General features: G+C 34.2%; 1 protein-coding gene across 1 annotated transcript in view; it reads left to right on the top strand.

Annotated features, from left to right (window-relative positions):
* The window catches only part of LOC149777194 (CDP-diacylglycerol--inositol 3-phosphatidyltransferase-like), a 34,127-nt gene that overhangs the window by 2,101 nt on the left and 14,106 nt on the right, over nucleotides 1-17,920 (top strand). Inside the window, exons 2-4 of the mRNA XM_089941896.1 lie at nucleotides 3,545-3,679; nucleotides 10,474-10,627; nucleotides 12,344-12,425. Of these exons, the coding sequence (XP_089798022.1) occupies nucleotides 3,545-3,679; nucleotides 10,474-10,627; nucleotides 12,344-12,425 (371 nt within the window). The remainder of the gene's footprint in view (nucleotides 1-3,544; nucleotides 3,680-10,473; nucleotides 10,628-12,343; nucleotides 12,426-17,920) is intronic.

The raw sequence follows: 17,920 nt of genomic DNA on the forward strand, positions 1-17,920 counted from the left end.
CATGAATTTTTATTTCATTGAAATTTTTTAATAAAAAGTTTTTTTTTATACCCTGAGGGAAAAAGTGCTTGAGTTGGCAATGAAAACCTGGAATGGTTGGCCAACTGGAAACATACCATATTTGCCAGCCTATAAGTCAATGCAGAGTATAAGACAAGACCCGAATATTTATTTAGTTACAGATAGGACTAAACTCGGGGCCCCGAGTGGCCGAGTGGTCTAAAGCGCTCTCCGTCACGGATCACTGCCATCTCACCTCTGTCTGCGTGGGTTCGAGTCTTGGGCTCGGTCAATGTGGATATGTGAGAAAGCTTGCTGGTAGCTTCTCATGGGTCAGTGGTTCTTTCTGGGGTTTTCCTGGGTTCTTCCTCCACCATTAATACTGGCCGCCATGTATAGCCTATCTTGTGCTGAAAAATGGCGTTAAACCCTATAACAACAACAACAAAGGACTAAACTCGCGATGCTGTGTGGAATTAAATTATAATAACATCTGGTTTCATAAACATTGAAAGTATCACTGTATGCTGTTTCAGATTACCAGCAATAGGGAAATTGCATCATTAATACTAAAATACATTTTCTGGGGATGGGGTGGGGGTGGAGGGGAAGAGAGATAATAAGAGAAAGATGCATATGTATTCCATCGCATTTTTTGCAACTCATGATCAAAATAAAATATAGTCTGATATATGGGTGGGGAGAGAGAGTTCAGCTCTTCATGGATGTTTTCGTTCTTTTTTTTAAACTTATTGCCCTCGTATTGCTAAAGCTTTTGTCAAGGAGAGAAAACATTAATAAATGAAACAGTAAATGTAAATTTTGAAAATACATACCATGCTCCTTAGGGTTTAAATATTCACAATAGTTATATCCATATAGTCTCCATTAGATTAAATCCCAAGAAAGACCATTTTGCATGCTGTCTAATTTTCTTTGCAAGTATAATGACCTCTCCATTCCCAATTAAGATTTTGTTTAAAGTGCTTGTACTCTTCCTGTACTTAGGTGGCAATTGTTTTTGATCTTTGCTCATGCTAGATGTACTTTAAATTGGTGTCCTTCCTTGGCAAGTTTAAATTGTCCCTGGCTGAGAAATTTACTCTAGTAACCACCTGGCATTTCCTTTAACTATATGGTACAATATTCATAATACCCATGGGTAGCCTCATTTCCCTATTGGTAGCCTCGCTAATCTGATCTGGTCTGCAGAATCTTGACCTCATAGTTCATGCATCCTACTACATTTATAGGATCACTGAAAGTCCCAGCTCTTCAAGATTCAGAGCAGGCTAATGTCAAAGAATAATTGTACATCACTTCCAACATCTTTTCTTTGGTCTACTTTCTGAACCTGTTTGCAAATTTCTTTCTCCTCTAGACTAAGTAGGATTTGAACCATAATAAGGCTGTATCATGAATACCAAATACATGCAGGAGATGGTGAAACAATAAATCATGGTCTATTGTCTTAAATGCCACAGACAAGTCAAGAAAAGGCCATTTACTATTCTCAGAAGGGCATTTTCAATACCATGACAAGGTCTTATGTTACGTGTTTAGGCTCAAATAAACAGGAACACAAGAAAGAGTGAAAACAACAAGCTTTGAAAAATTTAGCAAATAATTTATTCCCTGGAAAAACTCTGTAAAAAATGAAAAAATAAGAACTTATGGTTTTAAGAATCAAATCCAAAAATAAGCCAATAATAATCCACAAATTAAATTTTAGAAGTCCTAATAATGAAATGTTCTAATGAATTCAAATTTGAGTCCTGATGAAGAATCCAAGATGGAAGACAATGACGTATACTGTAGCTATTATTGTGCTGTTGTGTCTACAGTTCTGTGTTATTCACAAACAATAAATCCCGTGTTTGAATTAATGAAATATCTTTGTACAAGAATTCTGTATGAGCACTCAAATTTTTCCAGGAAAAAGAATTATTCTTTACAATCCAAATAATTCGAACAAACATTAAAATGCAATTCCCCAAACTGGTCACAAACAAACAAACACCTTAGAATCAAGTGTTTTAAACCCAGACTGAGAAAAATCTCTCTAAACAATGATAAGACAGTAACTTGAAACGATAAACAAATTTCCAGATGAGGGTCAACTTTCCAGAACCTTTGAGAAGTATTTATATAAAAGCATGTAGTCCCAGTATGACCTTGACATTTTACTCTAAGAATAGGATAAAAATAAAAAGTTGTTTACTTCTCCCACTGATTTCTAAATAAAGGTCAGGAACTAGGTCAGCTTTAGGTGTTTACAATTGAAGAGTCAAGGCCAAACTATTTTCTGAAAAAAATATAGAGTTCCTAGTAAACAAAACTACATTATTTTGATCTTAAAACTTACAAACAATTAAATCAAATATACATAACAAAGGGCAGACTATACATAGCTAAAGAAACTATTTGAATTCAGATTAGATCTAAACTGGGATAGAACCACTTTTAAGATTTTTTACATGAATGAGGGTTAGAAACCAACTGGTAGTTCTTTAATTGTTATAGTCAAGCTTTGGTTTCTTCATCAGAGGTTTTACAAACTAACAGATTTGAAAAATGTTGGGAATTCCCATGATGAGAGACAGGTATTGACAATATTGGTTAGTAAAAGCAATATTGAATTTAAGCACTCTAGCAACAGCAGTGTTGGAATCAGAGTGGGTTCACATGACTTTGGGGTGCTTTTCGTCACAATTCAAAATTGTATGTACCAAATCCATAACTCTAGACAGGTTCAAATGCTGTTAAAGGTTGCCATTGAAATTGTGTTGTCAAGCTTATCTCTGATTGAATCTACTTTGTCATGGAAGAAATGTACCAACAGGTCAAGAAGTTCAACCAGAGAGTAAAGATGCCAAGGGGTACTTTGGTACCTGGCCATTCATAATTATCTGGGTAATCAAATGAGCCAAAGGGTGCTATTTAGTTCATGTAAATAAAAACAAAAGATTCCAAGTTCATCAAAGATTATAGTGTATTGTATATTGTGATTGGTCATGTTAATCTGTCCATGTGTCTGTACATCCAATTTTTGTCCATTATAACTTGAACTCCATATGCATGATAGCAAGTAGAAGACAACAGTTTTAAATCCTAGTTGCAGCACTGGAAATGGAGAGGGTGTGTGTCAGAGATCACATTTTGGGCAATATGAAAGCCTCATTCTTGTAACTTCCTGAACTTTGGCTTCACTGATTGTGGAAGGCTGATCTTATTGGTTTCGGTATGAGGATGAATGAATGCCGAGTAAGGTCTAAAATCCTGAATGCAGCATAGGGCAGAGGGGATCAATGATCACATTTTAATAGGTAAAATTAATCCTGGTACAACTCAATTTTCACCATTTAAAGGATGGTGATCATAATAGGTATGATAATTTATGACGATGAATAGATAACAATTTTTTGTTTCAATTTTGAATGCAGCCTAAGGGGTGGTGGATGGGAGTGATTTCAGAATATTAATAATGTGGATATTTGCAAAGGTTTCTCATTTTAAATATAAAATGTTTCTTGTGTATTTTCAGATTATTTGAGAATAGTATTTGCCCTCATTGCCTTCTACTACATGCCAACGGACCCACTGATAGCATCTGTCTGTTACCTTTCCAGTGGATTGTTGGATGCTTTTGATGGTCATGTGGCTAGGGCATTTAATCAGTGTAAGCATAGTCTTTCATCAATCACTGTCGACAGTGATTGGTATATTAATTACTACCATAGTACAATGAGCCAACTGCAGACAGCATAGACCCTGACCTGCCAGCTCATACTGTGCCAGCAGGTCAGGGTGTCTCTTGTTTATTTCACTGATTAGTCCTAACAAACTCCATAGACCCATCTCTGCCAGTGCATTATGCTTTGACTGGTAGATATAGGACTTGTTTGCAGTTTGATCAGACTTGCCAACTTACATGTGAGTGTATGTGGTATATTCCTGGCCTAATTTTTTCCAGCAAATTCCTGATCAGCAATATATAGTGTTTGCATCATACTTTTTATAGAAAGAAAATTTTCATCAGTTCAGTTTACTTGAAAAATTGCCTAAATTAAATGCTTGCCAAAATATTTTATTTTCTGTTTTCATTGAAGCATGTATTTGGTAAATCAGAATATAAAATTCATGGCGGTATTTATTTTTCTGCCACAAATGAATTTAAATAACAAAAAATAATTATAACAAAAAAATTAAATGTGCAGCATTCTCAGTTGTCACTCTGAATTTGTTCATTTTATCATTGTGAATTTGTTAGTTAGTATGGAAAGCAAAACTTTGCAAGATGTATTTACTCGTGATGACCAAAAGAGTAATATTTAATCCTACCTTTGAATCAGCCCAGGTTAACAATTGTGATGCTTCCTTGGGCATGACATTTTTTAATATTATCTCTGCACTAAATAACCTACTTGTGTTGCTAAGCTATAAAACAGCAAACCAAAGCAAATCTGAATCCACCATGTCAATCAGCTCTACTTAGGACCTCCTTCTTTGGTTTGGAGTAATTTCAATTCTGCCATGCTTTTATCATTATGTCAGTTTTCTTTTTACCATATATAGTTTCTTTTAGTAATATTAGTAACAAATGTTTGGATCTTACTAAAATTAGTGACAAAGTATAGATCAAATGGCCTTTCATGTTAATTTTTTAAGTTGGATTTAAATAAATGATGAGCCCTAGTTATTTCCCAATGATGTTGTTCCACACATGGTAATACTTGTAACAATAATAGAAAATGCTTTGAAAAAGAAGTCACAACAATTTCACAAAGTGTTCCATATGTTAAATTAAATTCTCTGCTGAGTTGGAAAGAAACTAAAAATTATAAAGATTAATAAAAGCAATATGTTTACAATTGTAAGAAGAATCATGAATGGCAATATCTCCAAAGTTGTGTTTCTTCTGTCAGATCCTATGTAAATTAGTATAACTTCAACAATCCAAAACACCGATATTCTTAACAGATTTATATCTTTACCTATGACAGTAACAGGGTCAATAGCTATTATGTGACAGACTAAGATCACAGTTATTTTTCCAATATGGCCCCTACATTAGTTTCTTAGTACTGAATTTTCAACTGTGTCCAAATCCTAATAATTTATATGTTAACATATATACTCGCCTATAAGCCGATCCACCCACCCCAAAACTAGACAGGTATCAGCACTGACCCACATATATGCCGACCCACAACTCTGAGACATCTCAAGATGCACGAGGTAAGTTCTAAATGCGTTTACTTAGGTAAACTTATATTTTTAAAAATTACATGCAATTTGTATATTTATCTTAAGTAATTTGTTTAATTTCTGTTTTCTTATTGTTTCTGCCTATTTTAGATCTGTGTATAATCTGATCAAACGGTGACAAGAATTTAGCAGTCGCGAGTTGCTGTAACACGACCTCTCCCTTTTGACATGATTATTGTTTGTTTATGCATTATTGCATTGGACATTTTATATCAATGCACTGGTAATTACGTTTTTACTTTGCTTTGAAATTGTAAATACCTAACTCATTAAAATGTAATCCCAGTATGACAACACAATGAACAACAATATGGTTCGATTCAATGCTCGCAATTAGGCTAGGACGTGGTTTCTTTGAATTACGATGGTCATTTTCACAAAATAGTTGCATCCATAAGGGTTAAATTTTAATTGGTCATTTAAGACTAATCTTTAGCTATTGTGCAGTTTGACCACAGCTGACAAGAATATTAAAATAGGGAATGTCCTGGGGAAAATCGGGTGCGTCATGGGGATTATTTTTGCGAATTTCACGCATATTGACCAGGAAGATCGATCAACATTTAGTGAAAACAGGGCTTTAAAAATGCCACGAAGTCTTCTGTTTTTAGGTCCCAATCTCTATTTCTTTTATTCAGTTTCCCTACTTGGCTTTTGAAAAGTTCATAGGTATGCCTTACACCCCATTTTACAAATCAACAGTAATTGTGCTAATATTATGGAATAAAAGGCAATTACACATCAATGTTCTGGTATAGTTACCAGTCAAAATTCCCTCTTAACACAAGCCAGTTTCAGGGTTTTAATGATTAACTGGCCTGTACTGCTGTCACAAAATAAAAGACAAATTCGCCGACTATCAACATAGGAGATGCTGAAACATCAGTCTTTCCATTGTATGGAAAGTTATGATGTTTGTTCAGTCAAAACACAAAAATAAAATTGATGTTGATCTATATGAGAATTTTAGACTTTATTATTACCACTCTTCCTGAACATGTAAATTATGCTGGTTATGCGCCTTGTACAATTAAACATGCATACCTTTTTTAAAAGATTACCTCAATTTGTAGGATTGCTTGAATCATTGAAAATGAGTAACTCGTGAGCGCATGATGCAACTTAAATGAAACAGTTATTAAGGACTACTTGAAATTTTATTTGGAAGAATGTAATTTGGTCGAGGGCCCTGAGTGGCCAAGTAGTCTAAAGCATCCACTGTTCCGGATCACTGCCATCTCACCTCTGTCTGCGTGGGTTCGAGTCCAAGGCTCGGCTAGCGTGGGTACGTGGGAAAGCTTGCCAGTAGCTTCTCGTGGGTCGGTAGTTTTTTCCTGGGTTCTTCCTTCACCAGTTATACTGGCCGCCATGTATAGCCTATCTTGTGCTGAAAAATGGTGTTAAACCCTAGAACAACAACAACAACAGCAATTTGGTTCGAAACAATGAATAAAGCAAAATCTGCATCTAATGTTTTTGGGAATAAGTAGGGATTTAAGTGACGCTATGCACGCTTTGTACTGACAATCGTATCCTCATTATTCCCACTATAAAAACAAAATCATATGGACAGCGTTCTTTTGCTCAGCAACGTGGAATGAATAGCCCACTGAACTTAGACACAAAGACACATTCATCTCATTCAAGAGTGCTCTTAAAACTCACTTATTTTGACTGCAGGAACAATCTTAAAGACCTAATACTGTTTCCTACCTTAAATATTTTCAGCATGTTTTTTATGTTTTCTAATTTCATGGTGTTTGTTTTTTGTAATCATATCATTAAATATGTTTTTTATGTTATAGGTGTTGTCTAATGTTGTAAAGCACTTAGAGCCTTTAAAGATTAGGCGCTATACAAAGTCCTCATTATTATTATTATTAGTAAGTACTGTACATTATAAACTCAACTAGCCCGCGAATTATGAAGTCTGTATTTACCTTATTTAATTTTGTGTTTGAGAAATCAGAAAATATGCACATGCAAACTAATAACAAGATCAATCATAGTACTTTATAACAGTTTAATAATTGTCGGGTGATCAAAACTTTTTTTTACATACCTATATCTTAGGACACAGAAATAAATATTGTTTCGTGTCCCAAGATTTACAGCCATTACAGTATACAACAAAAAGACCTAAAAACTGACATTGGCCCGCAGATAAGAGTATGTGCGAGTATATATGGTAATCTAAAATAACTTCAAAGAGTTCTTATCATAGGTTATCCAGCATATTTTTTAGAAGCTGGACTGTAAACAAAGTACCATGCACTGGATCACAAATTTCACTTCTGGATCAGTATCATTGCCTCATTATTCACTTTACATTGTCGCCAAAATATACACAGACAACTGCGCCATAATACTCAAATCCCCAAATGATAAACAGTTACCGGTACCTTTAAAGCAGTACCAAGAATGCCTGACTCTTGTATCACCACCAGAATGGGAGTGGACAAAATTCACTGAAAATATATAGACTGGGCTTCATTCATTTGTACTGACCCAGAAGTACTGATGTTATTACACAGTGATCATGTGGGGGTCCATACTGACAAAATCCCAAAAGAACGTTGACTGAAATGTAGAGAAAAAAATAGTGCTCTAAATGATTCCAGAAGTGTAGATTTAACAAAAACTGAAAAATTAGCTTATTATTATTATTATTACTGAAGATAAGAAGTTAGTGAAAATTGACAATTTGCACACAAAAATTGTGAATAATTAAAGACTTTTACAAATGAGAGTGGGCAGCGTTTGAGCCAAGTAGTGGAGATAATAATTAGGTTTGAACATTGGAACTTTGTAATAACACAGTTATGCCTGACAAGAAACACTCAACTGATCAAACAGACACATTGGTCGAAAAATCCATGGTAAGGACCTAGGAGTATAATGTTAGTGGATTAGTCACTTAACACAGTTGAATATGAAATTTGTCTCCCCACTCACACCATTGTCTTTGACCAGATTTTTCTTCTATTTAGATATCATTTTACCTAAACTATGAAAACTTAAACTTTTGAAGAAGTGTTTAGTGCAAAGATACAAGATTTTTCGAATATAATTTCATTATGTAGCTTGAAAAATAAATAGGAAAAAAAATGGGTGAAGATTTTATTTGCCAGAAAATAGTTCATTTTTACAAAACTTTAAAGGTCAGTTATAGGTTTCTATTTTTAAATTTATTTTCCAATCTTCTGTATCAGAATTTTTAAAAATCATTTTTATAAATTCATACCGTATTGTTTATGAATAAACTGTGTTCAAAACTATACCCTACACAGGTGCCCTGGGTAGCTGAGTGGTCTCTAGTATTTGCCTTTTTCAAAAGATGAAAGGAAAACAAATGATGACCATTATTGGAAAGAATTATGAAGATTTTGTGCTTACAAACAAAACATGATCTGCATATTTTCCAACTTTTATGTAATATTATATAAGCCACATTGAGGGAAAAAAATACATAAGATCCCTTCTTTTCGTACAAATTGTTGAAAATATGTCTATTCTTAAAAATGAAACATCCCCCCTAAAATGTAACCACTTATCTCCTAACATAATAGAATTTCACCATGTTCTTGCAGACATTTGCTGTTATTTCTCCATTATGAATCTCTATTGACATGATTCAATGAAAATATGTATTTGTTGTTGAAATTTTTGTTGCCTGTGATATGTGATAGGGGACAAATTTTATTTCAATACTCCTGTTTCTTCTTTTTTCCATTCTGGGGGCCTTGGGTGGTCAAGTGGCCTGAAGGCAGTTACCTTTACAGATCTCACCTCTATTTGAGGTGTCAAAGTCTCAGCCCATCCATCATGGGGATATGTGAAAGCTTGCCAGTAGCTCTTCATGGGTTGGTGGTTCTTTCTGGAGTCTTTCCAAGTTCTTCCACCACTAAGCATACTGCTGCCACTTGTAGCCTATCATATGCTGAAAAATGGCATTAAAACACCACAAAACCAAATCTTTCTTCAGAGCACAAAAGGTTGTCAAATAAGTCTGATGTGGCTAGATTGTTAGTGTGATGGACCAAAAGGGTGCAGGTTCAAATCCTACTAGTGGGTTTGCTCTGCTTGGTTCCCCTTTTGATGCTGTACCATAAAATACCAAAATGATTCCTTTCTTTCATTCTCTTTTCCCTTTCATTTTCCCCCTTGCATTTTCCACAGATGTATTATTGATGTTCAAATCTTTTTTTCAGCATTTAGAAGGGGTTGTGTTTGGATCAATTATAATATACTGGAAGTGCTTGGAAAAATATTAGAATGAATAGTCATGCCTAGGTAGAAAGCAGTTTATAATACTTCCAGGTTTGATAATAAAATCAGTAGATTCCTATTTTCTGCAACCTTTTCATTTAGACACTGAAAAAAGAAAATGAAAGCCCTTTTTTCCATTTATGACCTTTCACTTGATATGACCATACAATACACTTTTTAAATAGTGATTGTTTATCTATTTATTGAAAGACTTTACACAAAACAACAAACCTAGCCTTAGTCAAGGGAGGTAATGCAGTTGCTAATTTTGGATAATCTGACTCACCATTAATTTAAATGGTAAATTGGGAAAAATCCTAAGTTACCACATGTCACCAATTCTGGAAAGCAGGGCTTAAAACTAGGTATCTGAATATTTCATTGGAACAATGGAAGTCGTGGACAAAAAATAAAAAATGTGTTGAATTCCTTGAACATGCTTAACTTCATGAACATTTTTGGAACTAGGTTTATACAAATACAGTAAAACCTGTCTTGAGAGACCACTGCTATGAGAGACACAGTTCTCCATGAACAGATTTATTGATTATATAGTATTATGACCTGCTATGAGAGACCACCTGTCTTGAGAGACCATTATGTTCTGACAGAAGGGGTCGTCTTTCAAGACAGTTTCCACTGTACAAAAATATACAAAATATACTTGCTTATAAGTTGAGTCAAACTGTAAACAACAAACATCGTCATCTGCCAAAGCAGATCAGGGTCTATGTTGCTCTACCAGTTACTCCTAACAGACTGCACAAATCCAGATTTTGCAGCATATTTTGCAACAGTAGATCTGGGTCTCAGCAGTTTACACTTGGACTTAGCTTATAAACTTGCATAAATGGTTGTAGTTCCTTTGTTTTGTTTTTGTTTTTCTGTCACACTATTGACCTTTTCGTAAATATGTAACATTAATGTATCTTTCAGGTAGCAAGCTAGGTGGTATGTTGGATATGCTTATTGACCGTGTCACAACAATGTGTTTGTGTGCCGCACTGTGCCACTTCTACCCCAGATACATGTTCCTCTTCCAGCTGTCCATGGGCATTGACATCATGAGCCACTGGTTCCACCTCCACAGGTGAGGATTGGGGGAAAAAAGGCTGATTTGAATACTGGTATCAGGGTTCTTGACATGGCCAGTGATTATTGTGTGTGTGTGTGTGTGTGTGTGTGTTCGAGTCAGAAGGTATTTAAAATTTTTACCTTATGGTTTTGGTTGCCCCCAAAATAATTATCTTTTTCTTTGTCCAAGAATTAGGTGTTAAGATCAGGGGCTGGGGTGGTGAAGATCAACATCTGTTTTGTTTCTAGAGTCAGCTGATAAATAGTGATGTTTTTAGTGACATGATAAATAAAAATATTCATATCCTTTGTATCATTTCTTTTCACACCTTTTATCAAAATGCTTTTGTTTTCTAATAAGAAAAGGCCTTCATCAAAACTGCAGTTTCTTATTGTCACTGAAATTCAAGTTATTGGAATTCATATGCATGATCATCCCACTGAGTATAAGATAGACTTTTAAGCATATTTGGTAGATTGAAACTGCCAGAAGCTTTTATACAAAAGATCTGAGATATATTGCTTCCTTTATTGTGATTTCCTAAGAGTATGGCACACATTTAAATGGGGCTTTCTTCTATTTTGTCGATAGAATTTGATAATGTATGGGACATTTGTCGATGTTAAATGTCAAGTTAATGAAAATATTTCATGGTACTTGTCCTTCCTAATCAGTCAACAGGTTCAGTCAGCATCCTTAAATGGTTATTGTTCAGCTCACCTTTTTGAAGTGGAGGGGAGCTGTTGTACTACCCCCAACATCATTGTTGGTGTTGGTATTGGTGCTTGCATTGGCATCCACACAGATAAAAGCATACACATATGTGCAGCCTTGCTGCATCTCAACCATTCTTTCTTCCTTGGCCCTAGTGACATTTTGAAACAGGTTTCACAGCACTCCAAAGGACAAAGCTCACTTTATGTATACATTTACATTGGTCTTGAATTCTTGGTTACATTTTTGTATTTGACTAAGGTTCTTTTGAACTATGCATGCACTATGTTATACCTAAAATCAAGAAAATTAGTGAGGGAATACATCTTTACGAATACTATACTCATCTCAATAGTAGGTCACTGACCCATATTTCTTACTTCACTGACTTAAATTAAGGCTTCTTTTACGTTTATTTCTATAGCATTTTTTATGCTGTGATAATTAAACTATACACATGTCTGTTGGTGCAACACCCTTACAACTGAAGAAGGTAACTATAACCAATATTTCACATTGTACTGGATTAGGTTAAATTTTTGTTTTTAGTGCTTAACTTACATAGCTTTTCTTGCATCCTGTAGATGTACTATTTTGTACCTAGAGTCATAAGTCATGAAGATGGAATGCATTTTTATGAGTACTACACCCTCACCACAAAAGTAGGTCACTGTGTCTCCAGATTTTATGCTTCACTGATTTTTGTCAAATTTTGTGTTTAAATTCATGTCAGAATCATTAAGTTCATTTTTGAATTAACTTTTCTGCATGACAATTAATGTTTGAATCACTGCTGGAAGCAACCAAAAACTTTGCAGAGGTGAGCTGTGTAGTTACTGATCACATCCAGGTTTTAAAAGGCATCCAGTGCCATTATGATACTCCAAGACTATAGTGGAGGTGAAATAAGCATCAGTTTAACAGGTTCATCATAAAGTTTGGAACTGAATAAACTGGTAATTATGAAATTGTATGTAAGGGTATTGGTTATTGTTATTTTCATTGTTATGTTTTCAGTTCATTGCTGAAGGGAGCTGCAAGCCACAAGGTGCTTGATCTTTCCGACAATCCAATATTGCGCCACTACTACCACAATAAGGTATTGACCCAGTGTAAGGTTGTGTCACATGCTTTTTATATTTTATCATTAGTGTTAATTTGTTTTCTTGCAAGGCAATGAGGATACCATCAAAGCTCATATCGGTCCATTTATCTGTTTGTTCTTCCCTCAGGTTCACCATCAGTGTCTTCATCACAGCCTCATCAATGCCAGTTTCATTAATTTCATCATGCTCCTATTTGCTAACATCATTATTATTGCTTTACCCTTTGTGTCATAGTATAGGTCAGAATGTAAAGTTTGTTTTTAAAAAATTGTCTTTCGGATGTTTTAAACATAATTGTTTTATATATGTTCATGAAGGAAAGATACATAAAATACGTGATGAGAATGCTGATGTTAATTATTTAAATGTTCTACATATTATAGTGACCTACATTATAAGATGATTCCATATACAGTACAGGTTCCTCACTCAATACCTCAGGTGTGGACATGGGACAAGGAAGTGAATGTCCATAGTATTAGTAGATGTCCACAATGTCTGGTGGATGTTCACTATTTTTGTGGATATCTCTAAATGCTACCATAAAGGTGTTAAGCCACCCTTCCTGATTCTGTTGTAAAGAAACAGATGAGAGATGTCCCAATGCCAATGTATTAGAAGACATGCCATTTCTTACATTATTGGGACCCACTCACCTGCTCCATGAAAGCATACTTAAGAAAATGTTTCAGGCTACAACATACATCAGCTACATGTACCTGCAAGGAAGCATTCATGTGGAAATTTACATATCCTTCTGCATCAGTAGTCTTTCTCAATAAATTATATTTAATAAAATGTGTGTTGAACTAGTTATCATCTTGTCATATTTTCCCTTTAATTTCCGTACTATTTCAAAGACCCATTTTAAACAAATTTTTGAAAGCAAGATACAAATAAAAAAACTAAAAGCCCCATCTTACCTCAAATGCATGAGACATTTATTTTAAGTGGTTGTCAGTTACTTTATTTGTCCCTTAGATAAGAATAACAAGTTTTTATCCAGTAAACAGCATATTTCAACATGCCAACTTGAGTAGATGTCACCCCATTCAAAGACACATTCAGCAATAATGATTTTTGGGAATGAAATACGTTTTAAGACAAGATCTATAAAGATTTCATATATGAACGCCACTCTCTTTATTGCATACAAGCATGATCAGGTACATGGGACAAATTGACATGTATTCAAATGAATAAAAACAAGCATTAGATATTCTAGAAAATGTTCTTTCTATATCTTTATCGATAGACTTAGAATACTCATTTTGTAGTCATCTTTTGATCAGTTGTCAATAAACCACTTTCTCTTTTAAAACTGTTTGCTTTTGGGTATAAATTATCTTTATTTTCAAACTAGCCAATCTTCTGAAAAATCATGAAAAATGTTATTGCAAGAGGTTTCAATGCATCGTGTACATGTATGCCTTGTTGTATACCTGTAAATAATGTACCTTATATTCTGTACCACTGCTTTTTTGCACATAAAATGAGATTTCTTTTGTTAAAAAAGTAGAGACATTTGTTTTGTAAATAAAAAACATCAATGGTGAAACTTTAATTTTTAAAAAATTATTTTATTAATGAATTATTGATGCCACGATTTCATTGCAAGTAATAGCAAATGCTTTTTAACTTTTCTTTTTCCGTTTCTTTTATTTGATTTTATCCAAAAGATATAATTAACGTGATAATGCAAAGTGGGTCTGCTTTTAATTGAGTATAACAAACAACAAATCTGTTCATAAGTTGGAGATCAAAACACAGTCCTCTGTTAATTAGGCTCACCAAAATGCGCACAGACATAGCAGTGATGGTAGATTGACATTTTTACATCTGAATAGGGGGTGGGCCGAGTGGTCTAAAGTGCTCACCATTATGGATCACTGCCATCTCACCTCTGTTTGCATGGGTTCGAGTCTCTGGCTCAGCCAGTGTGGATATGTGAGAAAGCTTGCCAGTAGCTTCTCGTGGGTTGGTGGTTCTTTCTGGGGTTTTTGCAGGTTTTTCCTCCACCATTTATACTGTCTGCCATGTATAAAAGAGAAAAGTGGCATTAAACCCTATAACAACAACAACTCAACAACATCTGAATACAAGAAGGTATTGCATTTACGATGATTACACTGGAATTGAATTAAAATAATGACTAAAACACAAATTTCATTTGAAAGAACTTATTTAATTGCTATTTATTTCTTAAAGTCTTATCACCAGCAGGCATTAGTGACATTTTCACTGATAGGGATTTTATTAAATATTAATATTCACAGTGTAATGGAATTTTTGGTTTAAAGAAAATGTACCTGAATATTTGAGTTGTTATTATAAGTTGAGAATTTCATGATTTTGATTCAAATTTCTAGACACTAAGCACTGTTTTCCATTATATAAAAGAGCAATATATCAAGGTTTTGTTTACTACTATCGGTCACAATTTTTTTCACATTCAACAAAAAAGGGTCATTTTCCTTGAGTTATAAATGGGTTTGCAAGTTTCGAGGGATCAGTTTAGTCATTTCTGTTTAATTTCCAACAATGAATATGATATGACGTATATCCAGGAGAAATTGACCACTACTGCTCTATGGGGAAAAGCTTTTTTTAACGATCAGCACTTACTGACTGGCCTCACACTTTTTTCTGGACATTTTTAGTTATTTAACATTGCATTATTATTACTTTTAATTCCCACCTTGGAGTCCAGAGTTTTTTGACTTAATACTTAGTTTTGGTTCCCTAAGATTCAACACCATAAAGGTGCTTATAGACATAATTTCAAAAATATCACGTTGTTGGCTTAATTGCTGAACCCAGTATTTTGTGCATGTTCTTTGGCAGCAAAATATTTTGTTTGTATATGTGCCAACTTGAAAAGTATTACCTGGTCAAAATTTAACCAGTTATTAACTAGACTGACAATAACACATTATTTCCATGACATTTGGGAACAGTTTTGCAGTAGTGTCATGTGGACTGAAGAAATATTCTGTACTAAATGTTGTATCTACATCATCTGAAAATAAGCATACAGCTTCAAATCCTACAGATCCTACGTAACTCTTTATGCTTTTTTCATCACTTTGACCTTTATGCTGGATAATATTAAACTTGTTAGATGACCAAACCAGCAATTACAAGTACATTTTTTGAGCCATTGAGGCAATAAAACACAGCAGTGTGAGCTTAATAGAATCTGTGTAAAGACAGTAGGTCTAAGGTGAAGGTAAACACGTCTGTCTTGCTTCTTACTTTTTGGAAATATTTGTCACATGTATTTTGGTGTTGAACAGCTACTTAGTTGCTGGACATGAGGTTGTATCTTACAACAGAACTTGTTTTGTTGTGTGAGAACATGTTAAGAAAATATGAAAGCTAAAGTGGCTTAATGGATGAGAATCAAACATGTAATTCAAGGGTCGTGAGTTTGATACCGTCCAAGGTCAGTTGAAGTTTGCTGCCTCATTGTGTCCTTGCAGAAAGTACTTCACTTCCTTTTATTGGCATTATATAGCCTGTAATGTGTTAAAAATGCAATTAATACCAATTTTTACTGGGTTATGAAAGACAAAGACATCCATGGAAGCAAAGGAAATTGCAAATTTTAAGTCTGTGTGTGAGTGTGTATATATATATATATATATATATATATATATATATATATATATATATATATATATATATGTTTGTAATCTCTTTCAGCAGTATGATTTTTTGATACCATTTCAAACTTTCCCTTTACTTGTCACAATGTAGCTCCTGTTGTGATGGAGTGCCATTAAATGCCACCCTCCACCCCCACATACACGAGTCTTTGCATTACTTGAGTTACATTATGGGCTTTTGTTGAGTTCATTACATGTTTTATTGGGCTGTTAAATTTTTATGGTATTAGCAGACTCTTAGTTCAACCAATATCTTATTGCACAGCTCAATGAAAAAAAGTTTAGTGAAACAGTAGCTTATAATTGTTTTAATACTTTCTTACCATGATCTGATAATAGCTATATGCAAGTACAATATGTTGTTTTATTGAGCCGAAATCATTGCATAAAAACCAATAGATAGAGGATATTAAATTTTCCAATGTTAATTCTGTATATATATCATCATGTAAAAATATAGGAATGAATTTTTTTAAGAAATTATTCCAGAGATAGTTTTATATGCTTCACTTCTAAGTTCATGTTTTTTGATAAATTGTGTTATTGTTTAGCATGTCTGATCTGATCAGGCAATTAGAATTCAATTAGAATTTCTTTATTCTATAAAATTGGCATTGGTGGCTATAATAGCATTACAATCGCTCATGCCTAAATTGATTAAGTATGGAGACGGTAAATTAAGCACCATCATTGATTTCCTGACATGCTTTTAATTTGAGAGATACATAAATAAGCAGTTTTAAAAAAAATGAGACTGGCCAGTGAATGACATGGATACATTCATTTCAACCCAAGCGCTGATGTAACATTGCATGTGGTATTAGCCTCCTTCCAGGGGCTGTGACATCTCTACAGTTTATCATAGACCCATATGAAAGTTTTTGGCTAGAAAAAACCAGAAACATCAATTTAAAGTGTTATCCGTTTATGTCAATTTTCTATTTATTTTACAAAATTTCAAGTAACTAAAAACAGAAATTTATAGACTTTGTATCTCAGACTAAAGAATTGCCGGTATCTGGTTCTGCAGACAGGTCCAGAATTTAGTCTTCTTCCTGTAAATCATTTTGGTTAAACTAACACCCAGATGACATTGAGAAATTTTGGATAAGCTTAATATTTCTGGAGAAAAGAGCCCAGAGTATTCAGATAATGGTCCATCCCCATACCATCCTCAAAGAATTCAAACTTTTTTCCCTTTGTCTCTCCCCAAACAAAGAAGTAAAGTTTTTACCCCATGTGCATGTCATGGTGAAATAGTAAATCCCAAACAAAATTTCCTGTCCTACACAACAGAATATTTTTCTCATTTCTCACCAGGTAAAAAGATGGTGTATTACTGGTATGAATATACAGTCAAATCTGTCAGTAGTGACCACCCTTGGGAAAGGCCAGACTGTCCTTTGTACACATGTGACCTCTGATTCAGATTCAGATGTTTTTCAACAGCTATAATGCGCTGCATACTTTTAGTGCATAAAATTCATGTATAATTTGTCTTCCTAAAATTGTGTTCTACACATGATGTATCTGTCTGACTGTAATCCATCCTGTAATTAAATTACAAGTGCCTCTTGAAAAAAAAAGCACTGATCTTTGTTTTGTGCACCATGACAAAACAATAATTTTGACATCATATATGTACCATTCAAATGGAGGCCTAAATTATTGTTTAGCAGATTTGTATAATTTGGCAGTTCATGCTTCAGACAATAGTAACTTGTAAACAGAATTTTTTCCTGGCTGTACCGACAAGTTTTGTAAACACTGAATGACCTCTGACCCTAATTAAAGAGATGTCACCCATATCTTTCCTCTGA

This window comes from Sinohyriopsis cumingii, chromosome 18 (assembly GCF_028554795.1).
Source record: "Sinohyriopsis cumingii isolate HCF-2022 chromosome 18, ASM2855479v2, whole genome shotgun sequence".
Lineage (NCBI taxonomy): Eukaryota > Metazoa > Mollusca > Bivalvia > Unionida > Unionidae > Sinohyriopsis > Sinohyriopsis cumingii.